This window comes from Saccostrea echinata, unplaced genomic scaffold, assembly GCF_033153115.1.
Source record: "Saccostrea echinata isolate AGI-Se365-2 ecotype Australia unplaced genomic scaffold, CSIRO_AGI_Sech_v1 ptg000015l, whole genome shotgun sequence".
Classification (NCBI taxonomy): domain Eukaryota; kingdom Metazoa; phylum Mollusca; class Bivalvia; order Ostreida; family Ostreidae; genus Saccostrea; species Saccostrea echinata.
Genome location: NW_026889764.1, coordinates 7,959,931 through 7,985,316, shown reverse-complemented (window position 1 = coordinate 7,985,316; position 25,386 = coordinate 7,959,931). Strand labels below are relative to the sequence as shown.

At 33.5% G+C, this 25,386-nt stretch overlaps 2 protein-coding genes across 3 annotated transcripts; one reads left to right on the top strand and one right to left on the bottom strand.

The window, feature by feature from the left end:
- Window positions 1-2,348: 2,348 nt before the first annotated feature.
- On the top strand, window positions 2,349-7,724 carry LOC133187814 (C-C chemokine receptor type 5-like). 2 transcript variants are annotated; one of them, XM_061323215.1, is made up of 2 exons: window positions 2,349-2,443; window positions 6,527-7,724. In XM_061323215.1, the coding sequence occupies exon 2, from the start codon at window positions 6,648-6,650 to the stop codon at window positions 7,665-7,667; it is 1,020 nt and encodes a 339-aa protein (XP_061179199.1). In that variant the 5' UTR covers window positions 2,349-2,443; window positions 6,527-6,647; the 3' UTR covers window positions 7,668-7,724. The 2 variants fall into 2 exon arrangements, with proteins under 2 accessions (XP_061179199.1, XP_061179200.1); XM_061323216.1 differs by lacking the exon at window positions 2,349-2,443 and adding an exon at window positions 3,007-3,095.
- Window positions 7,725-15,762: 8,038 nt separating this feature from the next.
- On the bottom strand, window positions 15,763-23,044 carry LOC133187473 (uncharacterized). The gene is made up of 5 exons (XM_061322861.1): window positions 22,799-23,044; window positions 19,893-21,335; window positions 19,633-19,783; window positions 19,402-19,540; window positions 15,763-16,802 (listed from the first exon to the last, which is right to left on the bottom strand). Exons 2-5 carry the CDS (start codon window positions 21,326-21,328, stop codon window positions 16,087-16,089), a joined length of 2,442 nt encoding a protein of 813 aa, XP_061178845.1. The 5' UTR covers window positions 21,329-21,335; window positions 22,799-23,044; the 3' UTR covers window positions 15,763-16,086.
- Window positions 23,045-25,386: the final 2,342 nt, after the last annotated feature.

The following is a 25,386-nucleotide window of genomic DNA, read 5'->3' as shown; positions in this document are numbered from 1 at the left end:
AGTCGTCCCATAACAGGTTTGAATTTTGTCTCCTAATTATATATGCAATTTTAAATAATAATGAATGTCGTGAATGACAAAGCTTTATCATATATCAAAACAACTGTCCTCTGTAGAATTCATTTTAATTTGTGTATATGATATGCACACTCTGAAACCTTGTCAAATATCGCTAATTAAAAATATGCCAAAATCTCAGCTAATTAAAAATATGCCAAAATCTCAGAACATAGATGTTTATTTTACGCTTAGTGTCATATATTAGAAATAATATAATTAATGTCTTAGAATATATCTTTAAAAGTTGGTGTTTGTATTCGTAAGATTTGCCATATAACACCGCATGTTGCAGTTCACCGACTTAGCGTAAAAGAGTCGCCCACTCGTTTTCATGTACTTCCTTTGATGTGGTGATAATGTGACGTAGTATTGAAACTTTTCGATATGGAAATCGTTAACACGTCATGAACAGAAGAATCCTTATGCTCTATTGCAAAAAGCTCTATTAGAACTATCTCTGTTTCATTTGCAAGACTTAGTAAACTACAGTTTAAAACTTATTGCCAAAACCGCCAAGCACCAGGAGCCAGAGGCCATGAAATTTACAATTTTTGCTTCCATTTGCTTAAAGATGCTATACGTATTTACCAAAAACCTTATTTGCACACAAACAATAATGACAAATTAATTACATCCACACAACTCTAAGAAGAAAAAAAGTTCATAAAAGTACACTTCTGTTCGGATATTCAATAAAATTATATTTTAATATTTGGCTTCAAGAGATGATCGTGGCATTACACAAACGATCAAGGTTTATTTGCCTTAAATACAGCATCAATCAACTTTCATCATATACAGTGTATAAAACGTTAAATTGAGGACCATTCTTATTATAAGCATGTATCATGCACAATCATTGTAATAGCCACCATGAAGGTTATATATGATTTTTACCTACATCATATTTGTATAAGTGTAATGAATATTGACATAATGGAGATACTGTAGAATGGACAAATCTCAGGCGTGATTAATTTCCTCCTGACTTTGCTACAGTGTATTATTTAATTGATCTTTATTTTAATCGCTGGGGTATATTGGATGCAATATGGGTTTCGATGACTGTGCTTGGCGGTGTGCCGAATCATCCAATAATTTTCCTTCTCGTTTATATACTACGTCCTGTTCTGGTATGAGTTATACATTGTGCTATATATGAACAATAAACAATAAACTACTCACACAAAGACTACAAGGAGATACTTTTTCACCAGCAAGTGTTAGGATTGAGGTAATTAAATTTTTACATCTCCGAGCATTTTATATATTTTCAGATGTACATGCAATTGCATAAAGATTTTATCTGCTAACAAAATTTTGAATGTAAACATTGTAGGAGCAATGTAACAATAAAATATTTCTGTATTGAGAAATGTGTTGATATTTAGATTGCTTATCTGTAGGACCATTCACTGTATCAGTTGACATTGGTACTTCAATTTACTTTACTTTCAATTCGTCATTAAAATATTAATAATTAGTCACTATGTTTGTTCTACAGTAAAAAAAGAAGTTCATATAATCGTTTTCTATTAAGTCTGTTTGATTTAAATTCACAAATAGCATATACGGTGTGATGGGTAGTGATAAAAATGGCAAGGTGCACATTCAGCTGAATAATCTCGAACAGGAAAATCTTTTTGGTATAGCCACAGTGTAAATTGTCATCTTTCTGGTATTGCCACAGTGTAAGTTGAACGAAGTTGTTTCTAGTGTAAGTTGTCATTAATTGGCTGGTGGTCTGGCAAATGAATAGAAAACTATAGTGTCATTTGATCTGGTAATAAAGATTTGCGATCGTGTACATTTCTATATATATATTTTGAGTTAAAACAAAACTGCTTCTTGCACAAAAGTTCAAAGTAAAATTAAGCTATGGACAGAGCTATCTTTATTCGATTTCTTGACAGTTTAAATTTGAGTAAGTAAAGCTAGTAGAAACAAACGTTGTTTGTAAATGATTATGTTGTCGCCAGAAAAAATTAAGAAACGATGCTCCACACTATTTCAATACCATTTACATGTATATGTCTATTGCTGGTTTTTATAATTTAAACGACAAAGTTAACTTTTAAAAATAGACCAATCATTCCATAACATAGTGTCTTGAGTAAAACAAAACTGAACAATAGTGTATTAGGGAAGCAATGGGTTGTCTTCTAAAGACATTATTGCATATATAACATCTTCTTTTTGAAAATTAATGTGTAAAGTTTTACACAGCTTAACAGTGAATAATGTTACATCCACTTCTCATTTTTGTGTTATGTTCTGGTTTCAGACTGCATAAAGTATGTGTTCATATAAGACCGCAGAACATTAACTGGCAAGATTGGAAATATGCAGCTTACGTCATTTCCATCTGTTACAGTCGAAACATGTATGTAATCACAACGTCACAAATTAAGTAATTAATGTTGTTATTGATCATATTCATCATTTGGCCTTCTTTGGTTCTATTTGTATGGAAGATTAAGGTGGTTTCAAATACACAAAAGAAAAACTCTGTTAATTTGATAATAATGAGTAAGAATTTTACATTGTCTACTTTACAGAAAAATGCATAATACACAGCAACTTGCCAACTAACCTGTAATTTTTTAAATATATTCACCACATGTCAATACAAGTTTGTCTTTTTCTGTTCAGTTTGTGGGTTAATGTAAGGTTGTTTTTGCGAGCAGACGAGAATAAAAAAGTGATTTACGGTACCAATGAAAATTCGTGGGTTTTGTGTGTATCCATCACCCAAGTATTTACATCTCATCCAACAATTTCCCAACATATCGTTTCATTGAATCTTCGAAACATTCCCACGAACCTGTAAAATTTTGACAGTTCACAAATAATGACCCCACGAATTAGAATAATTCCATAGTAAATTAAGCTCTGATGATAATTGGATGCCTGCCATATTATCGGGTAATGGCTGCCCAATTTTTATTACTTATGTTGTTAACACGTTAATACATGGAGGAATGTGTACAATATGTCTCGGTTTCACAAAGATTACAAGGGAAAATAACCAGCAAGTGAGTATCAAGCTTCAAAGATTGCTGTTTACTAAAGTTCCAATGTGTCGAAGTATTTGAAATGTAAACTTAACTTGTCTTAAATACCCATAAAAATGTTTTAATTAATTATTAAATATGCATCTTTGTATATGTCCAGAAGCTTAATTTGTATTATTACACTTTCATGTTAAATGTTAATGAGTTGAATATGATTGGTTTAAATATATGTAAAATTGTCATGCCCTTGTAATCGAAGATTCGGGAGTATTTAGTTTTAAAATGGTTCGCATTGTATGGTTTTTGTCCTGTCCATCTTCTGTTTTTCCGCAAAAACTTTAACTTTATTCATAACTTTTGATTGGTTGGACCACTGGCTTTCATATTTCACATGTGTATTCCTTGTGACAAAGACCTTCCTTTGGATACATATTTGACCTCTTGATCTTGACTTTGGATTTTGACCTACTTTTGCAAAAAATTACACACTTTAATCTTGGCCGTAACATTTGAAGAGTTGATGCTATTGCTAAGGCTATCATATTTCACATATGTATTCATCGTGACAAGACTTCCAATGACTGCAAATATTTCTTACCTTTTGCCCTTAGAGTTTAATCCACGTTTAAAAACTTCAACCTTGGTCATAACTTTTCAACAATAAGTGCCAGGGCTTTCAAATTTCTTCAAAACTTTCAAGGTATATTCCTTTGCATGTATATTTCTTATGACAAGGTCGTCCCCTGTGTACCATTAATTTTTAACCTTTGAACTTAACCTTGGAGTTTGGCCCACTTTTGAAAAACATTAACCTTGACTACATGTATAACTTTTGAATGGTTGGAGCTTGGGCTTTCATATTTACCATGTTTATCCATTGACACAAGTCCTCTCTTTGGGTAACAAAATTTTTGATCTCTTGACCTTGAAGTTTGACTTGCATTTAAGAAACTTAAATCTTCGCCATAACCTGCCATACAGGTGCATAAGTAATTCATTCCCCATTCCCCAATAAACTAAAGTCCAGGCTTTTTGATATCACTGACAGCTGCTTTTTCAATAAAAAATAGAACTCGTAAATTTACTTACCTTGTCATTCATTTGGTCACTTGCAAAAATATTTTGTGAAAAAAAACATTCTGATTGTCCTCACAAGTACTCTGAAGTTGATATTAAAAAGATGCTTGAGCTTCTAATTGACAATATATCTAGGGGGTTTTTGGAGACCAGGTCTTCCAACAATCTATTGGAATTCCCATGGATTCCAATTGCGCCCCTGTTTTATCAAACCTATTTTTGTATTCATATGAAGCAGAATTTGTTCATAATCTTATATGTGAAAAGAAGAAAACACTTGCTGTGGCTTTCAACTCGACATTTCGATATATCGACGATGTATTGTCAATTAACATTGGTCATTTCCATTCTTATGTCGATACGGTATATCATGATGAGCTTGAAATAAAGATATCACAGAGTTTGACACAAAGTCATCCATTTTATATTTGGATATTTAATTAGAAAAAGACGTTAATGGTAATCTAACAACCAAGCTTTATGATAAACGTGATGACTTTAACTTTTCAATCGTCAACTTCCCTTACTTATGCAGCAATATAACTTCATCACCTGCATACGGGGTATATATCTCTCAGTTGATTCGATACGCAAGAGCATGCTCTACGTATGTACAATTTCTAAAACGAGGTGAATTATTGACAAATAAGTTGATGAAACAAGAATATCAGCTGTCTCGTTTAAAATCATCATTTCGTAAGTTCTATGGTCGATACAATGACCTTGTCAGCAAATACAAATTATCATTGAGTCAAATGCTGACTGACGTTTTTCATACTAATTGTTAGGCCATTATTTACACACTGAAATGTCGACGGATTTTTCCGTTATTTCCCGATCATGACAAGGAGCACACGGCGGGTGTGACCGGTCGGCAGGGGATGCTCACTCCTCCATGCCACCTGATCCCACCTCTGATGTTTGGAGGTCCGTGTTTGCTCTGCTCCTATTCTGTATTGATTAATGGACTTTTGAGCTTGAATACTGTTCGTTATCTCCATATATTTCATCCGTATCTTCTTTTCTGTAACTCCCTGTCTCCTTTATTATAGTCCGTATCTTGTTGTCTGTACTCCCTGTTTCCTTTATTTTAGTCCGTATCTTGCTGTCTGCAACTCCCTGTCTCCTTTATTATAGTCCGTATCTTGTTGTCTGTAACTCCCTGTTTCCTTTATTTTAGTCCGTATCTTGTTGTCTGTACTCCCTGTTTCCTTTATTTTAGTCCGTATCTTGCTGTCTGCAACTCCCTGTCTCCTTTATTATAGTCCGTGTCTTGTTTTCTGTAACTCCCTGTCTCCTTTATTATAGTCCGTATCTTGTTGTCTGTAACTCCCTGTTTCCTTTATTATAGTCCGTATCTTGTTGTCTGTAACTCCCTGTTTCCTTTATTTTAGTCCGTATCTTGTTGTCTGTAACTCCCTGTTTCCTTTATTATAGTCCGTGTCTTGTTTTCTGTAACTCCCTGTCTCCTTTATTATAGTCCGTATCTTGTTGTCTGTAACTCCCTGTTTCCTTTATTATAGTCCGTATCTTGTTGTCTGTAACTCCCTGTTTCCTTTATTTTAGTCCGTATCTTGTTGTCTGTAACTCCCTGTTTCCTTTATTATAGTCCGTGTCTTGTTTTCTGTAACTCCCTGTCTCCTTTATTATAGTCCGTATCTTGTTGTCTGCAACTCCCTGTTTCCTTTATTATAGTCCGTATCTTGTTGTCTGTAACTCCCTGTCTCCTTTATTATAGTCCGTATCTTGTTGTCTGTAACTCCCTGTTTCCTTTATTATAGTCCGTATCTTGTTGTCTGTAACTCCCTGTCTCCTTTATTATAGTCCGTATCTTGTTGTCTGTAACTCAGAGAAGATATATTTTTGATTTAAGTACATGCAATTCATCCTCCTTCAGGTTTGTTTTTATCAGGTCCCCGGTTGTAGGATGAAGCTGCGGCAAGTGTTTAAACCTATACAGTAAATAAAGACAATGCAGCGCTGATAACTTTTTACCTATTCTATAGTTAGTATTTAATACAGATAAAAAACTATAAAATGTTTTAAAGGTGTTATAAGACAATAAATCTTCCCAAATTAAAGATGAAGTATCTCAAGTTTATATCACAGACAGGATTGGGTTACAGTGAGGTTTGTGAGATCTATGGTTGAATGTGGAAGGTGTATTTCTGTCTCTAAAACTTCTGTAGAACTCTGCAAATTATAATCGCTATTATTAAACATCTTAAAATAATGATAAATTATGCAAAACTAATTTATTCTTAGCGTTTTCTTCATATCTTAAAATTGCAAATATAAGTAGTAGTATGAAATTTGCAGAATTCTTATTTTTTGACAAAAAAAGTTTTGTGCTAACATTTTTATTAACTTTTTAGGAATCTTACCAGCGTTTTAGACGTATTTTGAAGTGAAGGCCAATTGTTCTTAAAAGATACAGTAACCTGGAAAAGTCATGATAAAGAGCTTTATTCTGGATTCAATGATGCATCTGATGTGATGGAGATGAGCAATTTTACACTGAATTTAACATTAAATGTGTCGACGAATACCACTGACCATAATTTTAATCAAGATCTACTCTTAAATGGATCAACACAGTTTCTGAAGTTCTTTACTTGGGAAGACTATGACTCGCTTTCGCTCAGATGGCTGGCTATGTCCACTTTAATCATTGGAGCGTTTGGACTTACTGGAAATTTTATTGCTTTTGTCAAAATTGTGTTCAGTAAGAAATTACATACGCCGACATTTGCTGCCATAGGATGTTTAGCATTACCTGATCTTTTTATGATTATACATTGCTACATCATTAGCTTCACGAATATTGAATCTTATTTGCGCGATAAATTTTATTTTGATCAACATCTCGTCTCAGTTTGTGATTTTTATGATAGTTTGTTTTATATGACTTACTACTGTTCCCTTGGCCACGTGATTTTTTTATCCATCGTGCGATATTTATTAATAACTGATCCTCTAAGAAGTAAGAATTATCTTACGGTGTCTTTCGTCGCTCGATATTCAATTATTATTTGGTGTATTTCTTTTATTTTATCCATCAGCACTGTGGCTCTTTTTATGGTAGATATGAATTTGACAAAAGATGAATCTTACCTGATTTTGGCCATCCTTCGAGCTATAGTAGGGTTCATTCCTATTTGTATCATCATTATTTTGCATTATTTAAAACTGAAAACTCTCCGAAATTCAACAGTAAATGGTCATGTTCAGAACAGAATGAGTTTTATCGTCGTTGTTATTCTGTCTGTCTTTACTTCTTATCAAATCTTCGTAATTTTCAAGCCCATTTTATGGGTACTTGACTTAAAATTTAACATAGCAAAGTCTGTTCAAAACACGTTTTATTCCGTATCGCAGCTTTTTGCATTTTTGCATTTTTCCTGCAATCCATATATCTATTTCTTCATTTCTGTTTTTGTTTCTAATCCTAAACGTGAATTAAGCACGCGACATTACGCCATCAATGGTAATCTAGATAAGTCCATAGACGTATAAGAAATATCTTATACCTCTATGATGTCTCAATAGTCAAACAATTAGCTATACATCATTTTGTGCATTATATATATATATATATATATATATATATATATATATATATATATATATATATATATATATATATATATATATATATATATATATATATATATATACATTACTTTTACAACAAATGTTGTTTACAGATAAATATTTTTCATATTTTTGGCAATGGAACATCACTGAAGTGTTTAAAATAAGTGAAGAGCAACACGAATATTTTTAAAACCATAGCCTGTTTATAAGGTCCTTGGTCTGATGTTAAGATTTACAATAAAATCACTTCAATACTCGTAAATTATATTAAATCTACATGCTATTTTCTAGTACATGTATATAAATGTAAACATTCGGGACCACGAATTAATAAAATAAAATATTATACCATGTTATACTAGACACATTTAAAAAAGAATCATTAAATAATATGGATTTGTTTAAAGTTTTTGCATAGGATGTTGAACAGTTTCACAAAGATTTGGTATTTTAAGATTTCCGAATACTCATGCAGCTAATTCATATCTTTTAAGATCATCCAAAACTGCATGATCTTTCGTTTCACAGAATAATTACGGAATGTAAAAATTGAACTCAGATTTTTCAGCAAATAACAAGAATGTGCATTGAAAATTAGTTTAACATTAATTTTTAGTTGAATGTGTTGTTATTTTGAACACAATAAAAGCTTTGAAAAGAAAAAAAATTAATGTGAATGTTTTGTTATTTGGGAGAAAGCGTAAAACTAATGAATAATATATTTGCTGTGGATGTCACAATGTACATAGCTTGTTGAGAAAAGACAAATAAGGGTTCATTTTTTTTTCATATTCTTTCAAAGTCAGAGAAAATTCAGTCCGTTATAATTTTTTTTTTCAACATATTTTGTGTCTGTAGTACACTATGAACACTTTATGTACCTTAATATTGATTTTTATGTAAGTTTTATGTAAGTTTTACTCTTTCTCTTTAATCAATATTTTCTACTTTCATATTCAAAATAAATCACTTTCTATTAATTGCTACGTTTATTATTATTTTTTTTTTTTTGCAAAATACAGCGTATTTTAAGAGGCACATCCCTGAATGTAATGTCATTTATTTCATGAAGTATATTTAATATCTACTAAGATAACAAGAGGCCAAGGGGCCACATCGCTCACCTGAGCACTTAAGCTTTGGCTAAGAAAAAACAGAAATCAGTTCAGTATTGAAAAGTTTAAATATAAAAGGGGTTAAGGGGGGTATGATTTGAACAAACTTGAATCTACACTTCCTAAAGATTCTTCCTAATTAATATGACACATAATGGCTTTGATGATTTTTATTTATCTGATTTAGGCAATCATGCAAGCCTTGTTCACCCATCTCCCTTAAATAATGATTATAACAACTGATGTTTGAAAAATATAATAATAAACATTACAATATCGTATGTAAAATAAATACTCAAAAATAGTATCAATACTTTTGTTCAAAAAAAAGTTTCCTGAAGTCTAAAGCATAAATTGTGACCTTTATACACCAGTAGATAAAAAATCAATGTTTGAAAGCATGTTTCTGAAACTCAATAAAGGCGAAAAGCTAAGTTAATTATTTTTGGCATGAATATCATTGCTATTTCGTATACCTTAGACAAAAGCATTTCATATCTTTTTAAATTAATGAGGTTCGAGATAAATTTTTAAAGACAATTTTTTTTCAAGATTTTTTTTTTTTTTTGGTTTGGTTTTTTGTTTTGGATCTTTTTTTGTTTGTTTTGTTTATTTGTTTTATTTTATTTATTCATTTATTTTTGTGAATGTAAACCTTGTTTTTTTTTTTTTTTTTTTTTTTTTTTTTTTTTTTTTTTTTTTTTTTTTTTTATAAAACATCACTTGGTTTCTTCTTAAATTCTGATTAAAAAACCTAATTAAGATTTAAGTCTGTTCTGTTTTTGTCTGGTGTCTGAAAAAAATCTGTGAATAACACGTTCCCTAATTTTATGGGATGTTTAAAGGCCACTTAAAAATTAAAATAAGCCATTTGTATGCATTTCTTGTTTGAAATCCTCCCGCAAGAAAAAGTATTTCTTTAGCAAAGTCCTTTCTAAAGCATTTGACCTTTTTGTCTTTTAATAACATTGTGATAGTTGTACATGTATATATACAATATTTTTAGAATATGACGATAAATATTATATACTTTGAAAGATATTAAACCAGTTATTTTGGAATCTAGTTGCTGGGGAGTATACTTCCTTAACCACAAAGATGACAATGATAGTAAATGATGAATGCGTATCCTTCCTTTGCATAATTTTACACTTAAAATCCAATTGCAGGGAGATTCAAAACACCAATGACCAAAGTGACCTTGCTGTTCTGGAAAAGATTTTGTTAGATTTTTTTTCTATATTAGCAAGTAAAATTAATTTAAATTTAATTCAGAATTTTTCTCCTTACCATGCTCTAATGTCCATTATTTGGACAAACGTAAATCCACGTGTTTTGTTTATCGATAATTTAGTTTTTACCTCTTTTCTTGATATTTTTTTTATTTCCTATATATACATGTGTACCATTTTGTAAACCTCTACCCTAGATGCCATTATTTGAACATATATGAACTTGAAAAAATTAAAATAAAAAAAAGCATCAAAACAAATGACTTTTCGACTTTTTATACAACCATTCCTCACAATTAATAATTACAAAGCAACCTTCTTCACATCATAGACAACTGCATCGTCAATGAAAATAGAACTGGAAAATTTTCAAACAGTATTTTTTGATTGGTCATGTATAAAATGACTTTGTTAAAATCATTCTAATTAAATGTCATTCTAGACACAAGTACACATGTACTCTGAAGTTTATCTAAAAAGTTACTGAAGTTCTTATTATGTAGTCTTCGGAAACTGGTTCCAATCAGATGGAATTTCCATGGGCATAAATAATGTTTCTTTATCATCCGGCCTTTTTTATATTCTAATGAAACTGAATTTTTTTCCGAAAACTTTCAAATAAGAAGACGAAATCTCTGGCTGTGGTTTTCAATTCAACATTTCAATGTATTGACCGCGTTTTCTCAATAAATAATTCTTATTTTCATTGATATGTCAACTCTATAAATCTTTGAAAAGGTGACTTGGATATTTTACTGACTACAGATGTCAATGGTCAACCAACAACTGAACTATATGTCAAACGGATGAATTCAACTTTTCCATCATCAACTTTTAGTATATATGTAGCAAAAATCCACAACCACTGTGTCATTGGTCATTTGCAAAATTTAAAAACAATCTGATTGTAAACAAAAGTACTCTGAAGTTGATATTAAAAAATGCTTGAGTTTCTGATTGACAAAATCTATGTGGTTTTTGGAGACCAGGTCTTCCAACAATCTGTTGGAATTACCATGGGTACCAATTGCTCCCCGTTGATAGCAGACCTATTTTTGTATTCATATGAAGCAGAATTTATTCAAAATCATTTACATGAGAGAAAGAAATCTCTTGCTGTGGCCTTCAACTTGACATTTAGATATACCGACGACGTAATTTTATATCCAAGTGAGCTTGAAATTAAAGATACCACAGAGTCTGACACATCCATTTCATATTTGGATATTTATTAGAAAAAGACGTCAATGGTAATCTAACAACAAAGCTTTATGATAAATGTGATGACTTCAACTTTTCAATCGTCAGCTTCCCTTACTTATGCAGCAATATACCCTTATCACCTGCATATGGGGTGTATATCTCTCAGCTGATTCGATGTTCTACGTATGAACACTTTCTAAAACGAGGTAAGTTATTGACAAACACGTTTATGAAACACGCAGTCTGGTTTAAAGTCATCATTTCGTAAGTTCTATGGTCGATATAATGACCTTGTTACCAAATACAATCTATCATTAAGTCATATGTTGGCTGACATTTTTCATACTAATTACTAGGCCATTATTTATACACTGAATTGTCGATGGATTTTTCCGTTATTTCCCGATCATGACAAGGAGCACACGGTGGGTGTGACCAGTCGGCAGGGGATGCTTACTCCTCCATGGCACCTGATCCCACCTCTGCTGTTTTTGGAGGTCAGTGTTTGCTTTGCTCCTGATTGTATTGTTTTAATGGACTATGAGCTTGCATACTGTTCATTATATCATATTTCCCTTCACAATTTTGATATTTATGTCTCCCAAATTGTTTCGATATTCGAAAGCATATTCTAATGCGAAAAAATTTAAACACAGGCAGGCTTCCGACATTGCAAGATTTTCAACTGTCTAGTTCAAAATAAGCATTTCACAAATATATTGAAAGGAAAACGAAATGAAATATGGAGATAACGAACAGTGATCAAGCGCATAAGTCCATTGAAAGAATTCCAAATGTTCGCAGAGCAAACACGGGCCTCTAAAAACATAAGAGGTGGAATCAGGTGCCAATGAGGAGTAAGCATTCCCTGTCGACCATTTACACCTGCCGCGTGCTCTTTGTCATGATCGGGCAATCAGACAATCCGTAGAAAATTCAATATTTAAATGAAGGCTTTGCAATTAGTATGAAAGACGTCAGTCAGCATTGGCCTCAATGATAGACTATATTTGCTGACAATGTCATTGACTCAATCATAGAACTTTCGAAATGATGACTTTAAACGAGACTGTTGATATCCCTCTGTCATCAACTTGTTTGTTACGTGGAGCATGCTTTTGTACATCGAAGCAACTGGGAGATATAAACCCCATATACAGGTGAAAAGGGTATATTGCTACATAAGAAAGGGAATTTGACGATAGAAAAGTTAAAGTCATCATGTTTATCATAAAGTTTTGTTGTTATGTTACCATCATCGTCTTTCTCTATAGTACAATATCCAAATATGAAACAGATGTTGTCAACCCCACGCCTGGGGGATGATTTGAACAAATTGGAATCTGAATTACCTGGGGATTCTTGCACTTCAATTTGATTAATCATGGTCTAGTTGTTAAAGAGATGGAAATTAAGTTTATAAAAATTTTCCTATAAATGTTGCACAATTCTTCCACGGGCGGTACATGTGTGATTTGAACAAACATGCAATACATGCATATACTCATTACATTATTCTTTTCTGATCCAGTGGTTCTTTTGAAGATTTTTAAATGATCCTATTCTACTTTCTCTTCATTTGAACAAGCATTCTCTTCACTCAGTAACAACTTTGACAATAGTTGATTATAGTTAACTAAACTAAAGTTTAAAATAGTATGTTATTTTAGGCTCGCTTTCGTCACTGATGTTGAAAGATTTCCATTTTACCAGTATTTGTCTAACTGTCTGTCTGTCCGTTTGTGTATAAATTTTTGGGGGAAATTGTATCTGAATAACCGCCCGTTTAAACCGTTTTTTCAGTCAATTCGGCTAAATACCGGTACGTATTTTTTCTGTCTTCACCACCTTCTTTTTTGCAGGGGGGGGGGGGGGAGGGCTATTCATGGATGCAAGAAGGAATCGTGTAGATTTGCCGAAGCATCACACAAATGATAAATGCATTATTTACACCCACGCTCCGAAGAGGAGAGGGGGTTATACTGTTTGACCCGTGTGTGTCTGTCTAGCTGTATGTGTGTGTCTGGCTGTCCTCAACAAATTTTCCTCGCATTTTTCTCAGCAACTACTCTACGTAGATGCTTGAAATTTGATCATACTCTTTATTTTGGCATGCTATAAGGCGGCAATCATTTCTGTAAGAATTCGATGTCAACTTTCTGTTTATCTGTGCGTGTGTGTTTGTTCGTAACAAATTACCATCGCAGTGTTCTCGGCAACTACCTATGGCAGATGCTTGAAATTCTAGCTCACTCTTTGTTTATGCATGTCATATGGTGGGTTTCATTTTTGTACGATTTTAATGTCAACTTCCTGTTTATTCCAGCGTTGCTTTGGTTCTTATTTTTTGTTACTGTGGACATTGACTTTCTGGATAAACTTGAATGGTGATAAAAGGATGAACCTTAAATGAAAAAAAGAATCATAGTAAGTGCAATATTTCTTAAACTGAACTTGTGTACATTCAAATGAGAGCGTATATTCCCACCAGAACGGGGGTAGACTTCTTGTTTCTTTATTTTTATCTGTATAATTAATTTTCTGCAGAATGCAAAATGAAAAGAGGGGTAACTCCGGCTTATAAACCCTTACAAAAAATGAACTATTGTGAAAGAGAAACTCCAGGCAAACTGTGCATTCACATCTTTTTCAAAAACTCCGAAGAACTTTAAGAAAAATTGAAATTACATTTAAAAAAAGAAACCAAATAAACAAACAAGAAACAAATAAAACAAAAACATTCATAAGTTATGACCTTTCCATGCTTTTTAAAACCATTCCTTACAATAAATCAAAATCAGAGTTTACGGACATAGGCAACTTCTACAATAAAAATGGAATTCAGAATATGTATCTTGTGACTTGTATTTACAAAATCACTTTTAAAAAATCATTTCGTTCTCTGAAGCTGATAATAAAAAGATGCTGAAGTTCCTCATTGACAAGATCTATACCATGTAGTCTTTGGAGATTAGGTCTTCCAGCAGTCTGCTGGCATTCCAGTGAACACTAATTGTTATCCTTTCTTAGCTGACCTCTTTTTATGTTGTTATGAAGCAGAATTTATTCGAAAACTTCTACGAGAGAAGACGAATACTCTTGATGTCGCCTTTAATTCGACATTTCGATAAATGGACGACATTTTTTGAATTTACAAGACTTAGTTATTTTCAGTCTTGTTCGGCTCCGACGGACGGTAATAGCCAACTACATGTAGTTAACAATGAAATTGTCAATTGCCTTCAGCTTTTCCATATAGTCCACTTCCCATATTATATTTATGCAGTCATCATCTCATCATCACGTATCTAAGCATCATTCTAGGAATTCATTTTCAAAATTTCAGAAAACTGTTAGATTTTTCATTTACTCAATCTTTACCTTCAAGAATCTTAAGATTAATCTTGGTCCAGACAACAGAGGGACATCATTGCAAATATACCGAACGCATGTACCAGTATTGCTTTAGACGCAACAGCACAAGTATTCTGTTAATTTCATTCATACTTGTGTACGCTTAATATTCAGTCTGTGGTTCGAAACTGGTTCAAAATCCGTGATAAAGGCGTTTCCGTGATAAACTGTAGTGTAAAAGCGTGTAAGGCGCCTATTTTGGGGAAGGATCGTACCGAGTCCCACGATTCCATAACCATCTGAAAATCTGGTAAACTTTATAAATTTGTCATCCAATGTAATATAAGTCTTGAAAGGCCATTTTATTATACACAATTAACAAAATATAAGTATTTAAAAACACAATTTAGCAGGAAAATAACACGCAATTTTTTATCAGAATGGGACGAAAGATATAACTGTATGTGCTTAAAGAAGATGATAAAAAAAGAAATGGCATATGAGAATTTGCTTTTTTTTAAAAAACCCAATGCATCAATCTGTTTTATTCAAGATCAAAAGTGAAATAAAAACATATCTTCCTTAGATGACCATTATGTAGCTTTTCTGTTATTTTCTAAATGCTTTTTCACACGCAACACGTATTCAATATGAATACACTTCAATTTTTTTCCTTTAAAAATCCTTTGTAAAAAAGAAAAAGCCCACCACACATATTCGTAATTAAAACTTTAATAAACTAAATACATTTCTTAAATATTCGTAATATACAGTACTTGAATGCTATTTTATTGTAATAATATTACCTGTATAATAATATAATAAATACAATTTTATTACATTTTTTACATTTAAATACTGTAATTTATCAACTGAAATAAAACTGTTTATTTTTATTAAATGTCAAATAAATCCCAGTAATATTTGGGCTTTACATACATGTAGCCTGCTGATTCAGCAGTATATCTCTTGCTAACAAATTGCTAGATGATTATGGATTAAAATATGGAAGAATACTTTGTAAATATGATATACATGTATTAATAGCTTTTCAATCATTATATAATATAATCCAATTATATCTTAAAATGTATAGTAACTCTAAAATTAATCATATATTATTAACATATATAATAATGTTTCTTTAAGATGCATATTGCATGTACCTCTACAATTATAATTTAAATGTAAACTCAACGTAAAGAAAAAATACGTAAATATGGAAGTAAAAAAATATCAAAAAGGGAAAAAATGTATACAATGTATAATGGTTGAATCAGTTATGCATAAACTTTTTCGACGTACAAAAGACTCCAGCTCCTTTAAAGCACGAAAATTCTACCTAAGTACATGTAATTCACATTTCTAAACTGAGAAATTCAGCTTGTGGTAAATTTAAGTTTCATCCATAAAATAACCTTGAGAAGTCAATATTTAGCCGCCACATCCACCACACGCTCCACAACTACCACACGACCCGCCACAACCTCCACAGCCACCACAACCCCCACATCCGGCTGTGTCCGGAATATCTGTCTGATTATCGCCATCTGCTCCGTTTTCGACAGGCGTGTCCTCTGCAGCAGGTCGAATTTCCTCAGTTGGATCTGCATTATTTTCTCCTGTTGGTGCCTCATCTGCTGTGGTCTCCATAACATCAATGGGATCTAAGGCATACATATAACCCACGCCATTTTGGTCGGTTTTAGATCCAGAAGCTCCTTCGGCACCATGTTTTCTATATATGTACTGGTTATTTGGTGTTTTTTCTGTGTACCCTGCAGCCACGACGAGTCCAAGGTCTTCCGATGGTAAGTGCTTTATTTCCTTCGAGCCTCTGATAGGAGTCCCGGATATTGCAGTTGCACCTTCTCCTTCCGGTGTCATAGGTCTTGGCTGACATAATACGTGCAGCAAAGCCACTCCAAATGCCAACACTAGATTTTCTGCAATCTCATTCTTCTCAGACACTATCTGAATGACGCCATGTTGTAAGTCAACATCAGTCTCATGAAGGTGAAATTTGAACACGTTTTCTAGGTAGGGTAGGGCCAATTCACTCCAGCTATTACGTGTACACTTGAAGAACCGAATACTTAATGTCCCAGGACTTCCAGGAACGCCTTTTCTTCCCTTCCGATGTTTACCACCTGTCAAAACGAACAAGACTTGTAAAAAGTTGTTCCAATTAGAGGGAAGTTTGTCAATAGAACATTTACAGGGCTCAATATCCATTGCATTCAGGTTCGGTAGAAAGACTCTGTCCCAATTGAAGATTCTCTTGTTTCCTAAAATTTAGGCTAAAATTTCCAAATAACAAGCAAGTGGAATTTTTCGCTGCTTTTTATGTTAAAATAACTTGAATTTTGAGATGATAATGATTTATAAAGACGTAATTAAGAAATAAGTCTACAATCTAACCCTTATCAACAGTAAAACATAATTTTAGTAATATTTTCAAATTTTGCGCCTTTTTCGATTTAAAATTCCATTAAAATTGTACAGGGTATAGGACCCTGAACAAAAAGGTCAATAAAAAGACATCATTAAAACTTAGAAAAAAAATATTATCATAAATTTCACAATTTAATTCGCTTCAAAATTTTTCAATCAATTTCCTCGCACAATGTATACATGTTAAAATAGCACTTTTATTTTGTAGCATTAAATGTTATTAATTATTGGAAATACAACCCTTGAGTGCCATTGGCTTCATCCTTATTGTCCCATCTGTATTAGTAGAACTTTAGCTAGAAATCACACGTTCAAAATATTACAGTGCGACTTCAAAATCAATACGAATCTTGCTCATATTAATCAATATCTTGTTAGTGAAACTTTACAATTAGCAGGAGAATCATATGTCATTTAAGGTAGTTTTTGGTACAAGAGGTTACTGAATCACAGGAATCAAGTTATAAATATCAAAAACTAGAAACTACAGTAACTGATGGTCCTCTATATCACTCATCAAAAAGTACAGGTTAAATGTAACATCACAATCACGGAATAGTAGTATGCTTAAGATGCATCATTGATGCAAGACTGATCAAAATAAAGATACTCAAACAAGTAAGATACATAAATGCTTGGTAGAATATATTCAAGATGTAAAATCTACACAAGATTGGTCAAGGCAATAAAAGCATTGTTTGGGGGGTGGGGGTGGATCAGCTCCAGAGGTATATCTAGAGGTACATGATGATTCATCGAAAAAATATACATGTACATGTATGTGTACCGGTGGAGGTCAGGCACATCTGAAACATGACTGGTAGCATATCTTGATTAAGAATATTATACAACTATTGCTGGTTTTTGAGGTCAATACGATGATTTGGACACCTGAGGAGTACAATATTCACCGAGCCCGAAGGGCGAGGTGAATATTGTACTTCGAAGGTGTCTAAATCATCGTATTGACCTCAAAAAACAGCAATAACTGTTTTATTATATGATTAAATGATAGCAAACACCTACAAGACTGTTTTTTTTTTTTTTTTTGCTTTAATTGAAAGTTTTAACGAGAAATTTCAACAAGAACACATTGTAACATGAAAAAATGGAACAGGAATAATTCATGATATTGACCTGCAATAATTCCTTATATTGACCTGGAAGGTCACGTGATTCATTATATTGACCTGCAATAATTCCTTATATTGACCTGGAAGGTCACGTGTAGGTCAATATAACGTAGTATTTTTCTAACATTGTTGGATCTCAGCCAATCAGAAAGAGGGAAATTATTCAATCATATAATAAAATTCCTTATTGTCATAACCCATGCAAGTTTCATGAACAAAGAAAATATGGCAACTTGGTGATTAAAGGATGTTATCTTAAACAAAAGGTCTTCGGTCACTAGATCAGCATCTGAAATGTTGTTAAACATCTTCAACATTAGCAGATAACTATTCCTTGACAGAATTATATTTTTTTATACCCACAGTAGTGAAAATACAAAAGCCAGTTCTAAGCAAAGCTTTCATAAGGAACCATTCTAGACATAATTTATCCTTTTCAGTCCCTGTGGATTCCTTGGTAAAAAAAAAATCAAAAATATAAATTGTCTCTATGACATGACCAACCATAAGCAAAGAAGATTTTTGCTAGCTTGCCATTACGTAAAATAAAGTAGGAATTCAAGTGACATTTTTATTGTTTGATTCACATCTTGTTAGGCCCCTGGACAACTAGGTTTAAATGAAAACATTCCAAAACCTTATATTGGCCAATTATTCCTATTAACAAAGAAGTCCTTCGGATGAGACCGTATAAACCGAGGTCCCGTGTCGCAGTAGATGCTGCCACGAAAAAGATCCCTCCCTGTTCAATTGCCCTAAGTGCCGAGTATAGGTCAAAATTTGCAGCTCTCCACCGGCAAGTTGTGGCGTCTCCATATGAGTGAAAAATTCTCGAGAGGGACGTTAAACAACGAACAAAACAAACAAAGAATTTGTGCTATTTCTAGGATGAGAGTCGATTATTAGAAGGTTTGATGGATAGGGATAACAACATTAAACCCAAATTTTCTTGAAAAAGTGAGTGTATTAAAATTCCAATCTATGCATAGTTTTAGGTATAACCTTTTAAATAATACACCATGACTAAAAGACCAAGAAGACATAGACAGGTAATGTACAAAATTGTATCCTGCCTAAACAGAGGCAAGCGCTCATTCCCTGGGTCCTAACTACATGTGTATTGTTGTGAAACAGAGAACAAATATTTTAGGAAATATCTTACCTGGTACGCCTGACTTGCCCCTTCTGAATCCTGTCCACTGCCCCGTTAGAATTCCCCAATCTCCCTCCTTGTTCTTGATCAGAAGAGACCGTTGTCCAGAAAGAGGGACAATGGTTGGAAAGCTTCTCGGCTCATCCACCTTAAATAAAAATTTGTTGAGAATAAGCACCGTATTTTTTTTAATATTCCACGTACCTGTTTATTTATTCATTTTGCCGAGAAGTTACTTACTTCAGATGACAAAGGTATTTGGTCTGTGCTGATCACGTGAGCTACAGCCGCCATCCTGTCGTGATAAAAGACCTGAATGGCCGACATTAGTAGAGGGAGACTGTGAATTACTCGACAAGTGAAGGTCAAATCCCCATTATGATTCACAAACCTAAAGGGGAAAGTATATGTGTACATCGAAAATATTTGAATATAAATAATCATAACTTAAAACAGCAAGATTAGGGTATAAGTTGTAAATTGTATACAGTTAGATTTACTTGTGTGTTGCAACGATGCACTGGTTGTCTTTTCCTGTTGGTAGCCTAGGTAAGGGAATTGGTCCCCACATTTGCTTGACATGTTCAGGCATGATGCAAATTCTATTGTCGTAATTTCCGTTTTTCAGAAAAAGTAGACATGGGCCTGTTTTTGGAATCAGTTTAACTGAAGCCTTGAGCTGGATACGAATGCCGTGTTCCTCATCAAGAGTCAGTGTTTCAGAAATCTCTGTTTCGTTTTCAGAAGATGCGTTCTCAACGTGGCTAAGCATCTGCAAAACACACTGTCCTAACTGTTCATAAGTAGAGACACAGAGGGGTTTATGAACTTGAAGAAGTGTGAACTTAATCGTGTTATACAATTTTGTGTCAAATGTAAAATTCAACTTCTTCTTCTTGTCCCATTTCCTGTTTGGTCCTTTAAGAGCGCCGACTTGCAGCCCTTCTTTTTCGTTTGCCATAAGATGTATCTTGATTTTGAATTTTTTCAACTCTTCTGGAAGTCCTTCAATTTCTACATTATCAAGGTTAATGTTTGCAGTCTTGGTTGAGAACTTGCGAACTTCCTCCGTGTTAGGCGGATCTAAAGCGTCATAGGGTGGATCCCCGCGGTACATCGCCCCAGCCTTTGAAAAATTTTCTTTGAAGACCTCTTTCCACAGCTCTCGTGTTTTATCGTCTGCTTTGTTCAACTTTGACCCAGGAGATCTATCAATCACAGAGTCGTCGTGGTTAAATAGCTTCCCCAGCACATTTTCTGTATCTTGTTTGTAACGAACCGGATGTAGTTGATGCGCGTGCCACACAAGGTCCATGTCGTAACATGGAACCAGGAACACACCTGGATTTTTAAATTTCAAATAGAGCATTTTCTTATATCGATTTACTGCCTCTTGTAAGTATTTCCTGTCCTTGAAATGTGGCAAGGACACTTGATAGTTAAAAACACGTTGACGCTGAGCAGCGGCCATTATGTCATACGAAATTTTACTCTCATATTCTGGAATAACTTCCGGAATATTTTCCATATCAAACGGAACATCCGGATACTTGTCGTTCCAAAGATTCTTCGAAACTATTATTTCTTTATCCCTTTCTGCACTAGACAAAACCCTGTGGTCTATTGTATGACCAAACATTTCCCGGCATGCATCTTCGTAATTAAGGGGAGACAACAAGTGACAGTGCCACACCCATTCGATATCCAAGGGGGCTGGCAGAATTTTGTCCTCATTTTCTGCTGCTAAAGGGAGCCAGTAAGTTTCGTAGCGATGAAGTGCGAAATGGATGAACTTTTTGTCAAAGAATTTGCTATTACTTTCGACAAGTTGAATGAAATTCAATTCTTTGAGTGCTGCCTCTATCAAATTTACACCAAATGTTATTTTTTCGTCCAAGTTTTCCGCACTTATTTCTGAGATGTCTTCTTCCGCCATTTTTGATCTGTAAAATGTTAAACATACATGTAACAAAATAGTTATAAAACTAGGTTGATTTTTATCACTTGTCTGTTTACAAACCAGACAAAATTTTTTTCAAAGCCTTCTGGCTGTGTGAAAAAAAACCCTTTTTTGATGGTTTATTTAGTGTTTGTTCACTTATTAGAGAGATGAAATGGGGTTCAAATTCTACAAGCAGCTGAAAAGTCTGGTTAACTGGCATTAATTTTTCCAGAACATCCTAAGATCAATGATGAGTATGGAGAAAAAGGAGATGAGTTAGGAGGCGAATTAAGCTAACTCTGATGATTTATGGTTAATCAAAAAAGGCAGAGGCTGCAGAAACACACCATACGATAATATATATATATATATATATATATATATATATTTTGTGCATGATGACGTATTTTAATTAGGCTTGTTGAAAGCCTTCATAAGTATACAAAGTATGTATGCGATAACATATGGAATTGTGTGTTATGATAGAAAAAACTTGTACATGTGTGAAGAAGGGTAGTATTTTTTTTTATTATTAAAAATGTTAGAGAGGTACATATTATGAAATAAACGTCATTCTAATTAGAATAAAGTAATAATATCTTAGAAGAAGTTTTGTTGTCAGTAGCTTGTACAGAGAGAGAGAGAGAGAGAGAGAGAGAGAGAGAGAGAGAGAGATGTTTTGCAGAGATAGCTATTGAACATTACGCATCTCAGCATTAATAACCCCCGAGTTTTGCTTTCGCTCTGTGCTATCGTTTACATCTTTCTCGGCGTATTTTATTGGATCAGCAAAGCCTATGTCAATTTTATACACTTCAGGCACTTGGGGAAATGTAAATAACACAGAAATTCATTTACAATATAGCCAACTGACGCAAAATCGTTACCCCACAGACTGCTCGCACCGGTCATTCGGTGACCAGATATAAAATGACTAAATAAATGAAAGTCGATACTGAAGAAAAAAAATTCAATAAAAGACAACCCTAGCAGAACGGACTCTTTTTCCACACTAAATATTATTGATAAATTATATTTAATTTCTCTGAGGGATAATAAGTATAAACTTACCTGCTTTAATTATTAGATGGCATTTTCTTCCTTTTTGATACGAACATGCATGTCTAATATCAAGCTACGTTCAGAGCTAATGAAATGAATCATATTCTTAACAGTTGTAATTGTGTGTAATTATGTACAATTTTTCACTGAAGTGGTTGAGAGTAGTTTTAGCCTATTCTGTATTTACAACTGCATGTTGAGGAAAACAGATGAATTTCCCGATGCAGTATTTTGATAAAATAGTGTGTATTATTTTATTAATTTTAACTAAGATGTTCTATTTTGTCGTGGTATCTATATTTGAAACAAAATTCATTATTTATTCACCTAACCTGGTAAAATCATTAATTAACAAACAAATAAATGAGACAATAACCAATCAATGGAATCAATTATCATTACCTGTTTATGAATTCTGACCGGAAGCAGGCACTGTGACGTCACAATCCTTTTGCAGCTAATAGTGCAGCATGTTGTAATATTGTCCTGGCTGGCACCACTTGCTTATAACAGATTGGAATTTTAAGAATATTTCTTCCGTCGGGGAGCCGTGAATATGATCAATAACACTAGCGTAGGCTAATAAGCCAGGAATCGCTAGTGAGGCGAGCAGCGTCAAATCTGCATTGCCTCGCTCGTCTTATCTTGGAAACTTTAGTTCTCTCCTTCACGGCTCTTCGAAGTTCCTTAGGATGCAGCAGAAACTTTATCTAAGATAACATGTGGCAGAGATAGCGGGGAGGGGGGGGAGGGGGTATAGAGAAATGGGGAATTTTTAACCTATATTTGAATACATGAACTATGTTGACATCTATATCAGTATACAATGTACTGGATAGAAAATGAAATCAAACGCAAGAAATACGAGGGGCAAGAGCCTGAACTTAAGAAAGCCTTTATAACTTGTATGCTGTTAAACTCATATATCTGTGTATTTTAACTACAATTATTGTGAGTTTTATAATTAGTTATTGAATTTTTAAGCCCCCCTCCTCCCCCTAAATTCTGCATCCACCGCTGTCAGTATTTTTTTGAAATAATTAATCAAGACATTAATGTACCAGGACATAACTAAATTAAACCAACAAATCTTGTAGTGATGCATATATATTATAAGCGATTATCTGTTAATTTAATTTAAATCGTGTATATACGAAAATTGCACTCCGCCGATATGGGCGTTTGTTCCTCTTAATGATCAGACTTTTATAGTACTTGACTTTTTCTTTAACTATATAGTTAAGGATAACCTATCTGACCTATTCTCTAACATTGTGCATATTGGTAAATTTCCTAAACTACCTTTCCCACCGATTTTCATACCCCGTGTCAATTAATTCCACAATAACGCACGGCGGGGAAGTCGGCGTGTCGCTGAATGCACGGTACCAAATAGACACGTAACGCCATGGGTATCCTATTTTGGGGTAATTTTTCTGCGTTTCAACTTTTTTTTAAAATCTGTTGTTTTTTTTTTACTATCCATCCACTTCGTATATTTGAACTTGCTCTTAGTACTCGGTACATCTATGTGAATGGCGAAATTTTAACGTGCATCCAAAGCACGACTGCACCGATGTGACGGGAGGGCTAGGCGACAATTGATGTGCTTGTTAACAAGGACAAATTAAGGATAAACTAGTGTTTGGTCAATATGCCCTTGAACAAATTCCACTAATTGGACTGGGGGAATCGCCAACTTCACTTTGTTGTCATGATTACAGGTATTTATTTTGGATTTTGTATGGATTCTTTTTTTTCTAAGTGAGAAATTTTTTTTGGGAAAAGCTAATATTGAACTAAATTCTATTGAAACCTAATTTTACTTTGCGCATTTTTTTCTGATAACGTTCTGGGACAATATATTAATAATTTATTAGATTTCATTTTAAGCATATTTTAGATTGTGATCATTGAATATTCAAGCCCTAATACAAAATACGATAGTGATGCATTTTAGAAAGAGAACAGATTTTGATTTTATCGCAAAAAATTTGCTTTATAAAAGCAAAATTTGTCAAAATGAAATAAACTTATTTTTGCCGAATAATCTTAATCTATTATAAATATTGTTGTTTCACCAGAGCATATTATTGGCTTAATGCATTGATAAAAGATATTCTATGTGTTTTAGTTAACTTTTTTTTTAGATAAACATAATTCTCACATGTTGACAATTTGCTGTTTATCACATTAAGTATGTAATTCTATAAGCATATAAATAAGAGTAGCATAGCACACACATGCACCGGAAGTGACCTGACTTGTTATTGCATTGACAGGAAATTATTTGTTCTGTGTATTCCTTACATTATTTTTTACTCCATTCTTGAAAAGTTTCTTTTCCCGTAAATTCCGTTAGCGTTCTATTCAGGGTTGTCCTTCTTGCCGTTGGATTCGTTCGGGACAAGCGATTGATTTCCTAAGCCACTCAGCAGAGTGACAAGTGCTTGATTAGCCTCGGGTTTTGAACACTCTACTAATGAGATTAGAGTCGTCCCCTAAAAAGTGTGCTTAGATTGTCGTTACTATCTTCTACCAAAAGGAAATCGTTAAAACGCAAGAAAAAACAGTTAGTATGATTGGATTGCATTTGGTGCCTTATATTCAAAAATCTCTCGAATTTTCGTGACAACAATAACTTTATACAAAGTGATTTTTTTTTATGTCTTGACTATCTGGTCTGTCGAGCTGAAGATTCTAAATTGTCACAACAGCTATATGTAGCATCGTTTAGCATGTTTAGGTTAAGTTTGGTATTTGGAGCGATGTTGTGATAAACGCGTCGGAGGCGATAATAAGCAAATCAGTACTACAGGCTCTCTTTAATATGCTTACATTTGTTTACCTGTGTTGTGCATGCCTTGTCATACTGTCTGTAGCAGTTATATAACACCAGGCACTTAAGTTACAAGTCATACTGACAAATTATAGATGTCATTTACTGAAGAAGGCAGGATGCCGGGAAATGTGATGCTAGCTCTGAGTTC

Coding starts and splice junctions, on each gene's coding strand:
- LOC133187473 (XM_061322861.1), bottom strand. CDS start 21,328: ATGGCGGAAGAAGACATCTCAGAAATAAGTGCGGAAAACTTGGACGAA. Junction 19,784..19,892: donor TGCATCGTTGCAACACACAA/GTAAATCTAACT, acceptor TTTCCCCTTTAG/GTTTGTGAATCATAATGGGG. Junction 19,541..19,632: donor AAATACCTTTGTCATCTGAA/GTAAGTAACTTC, acceptor TTTTTATTTAAG/GTGGATGAGCCGAGAAGCTT.
- LOC133187814 (XM_061323215.1), top strand. CDS start 6,648: ATGGAGATGAGCAATTTTACACTGAATTTAACATTAAATGTGTCGACG.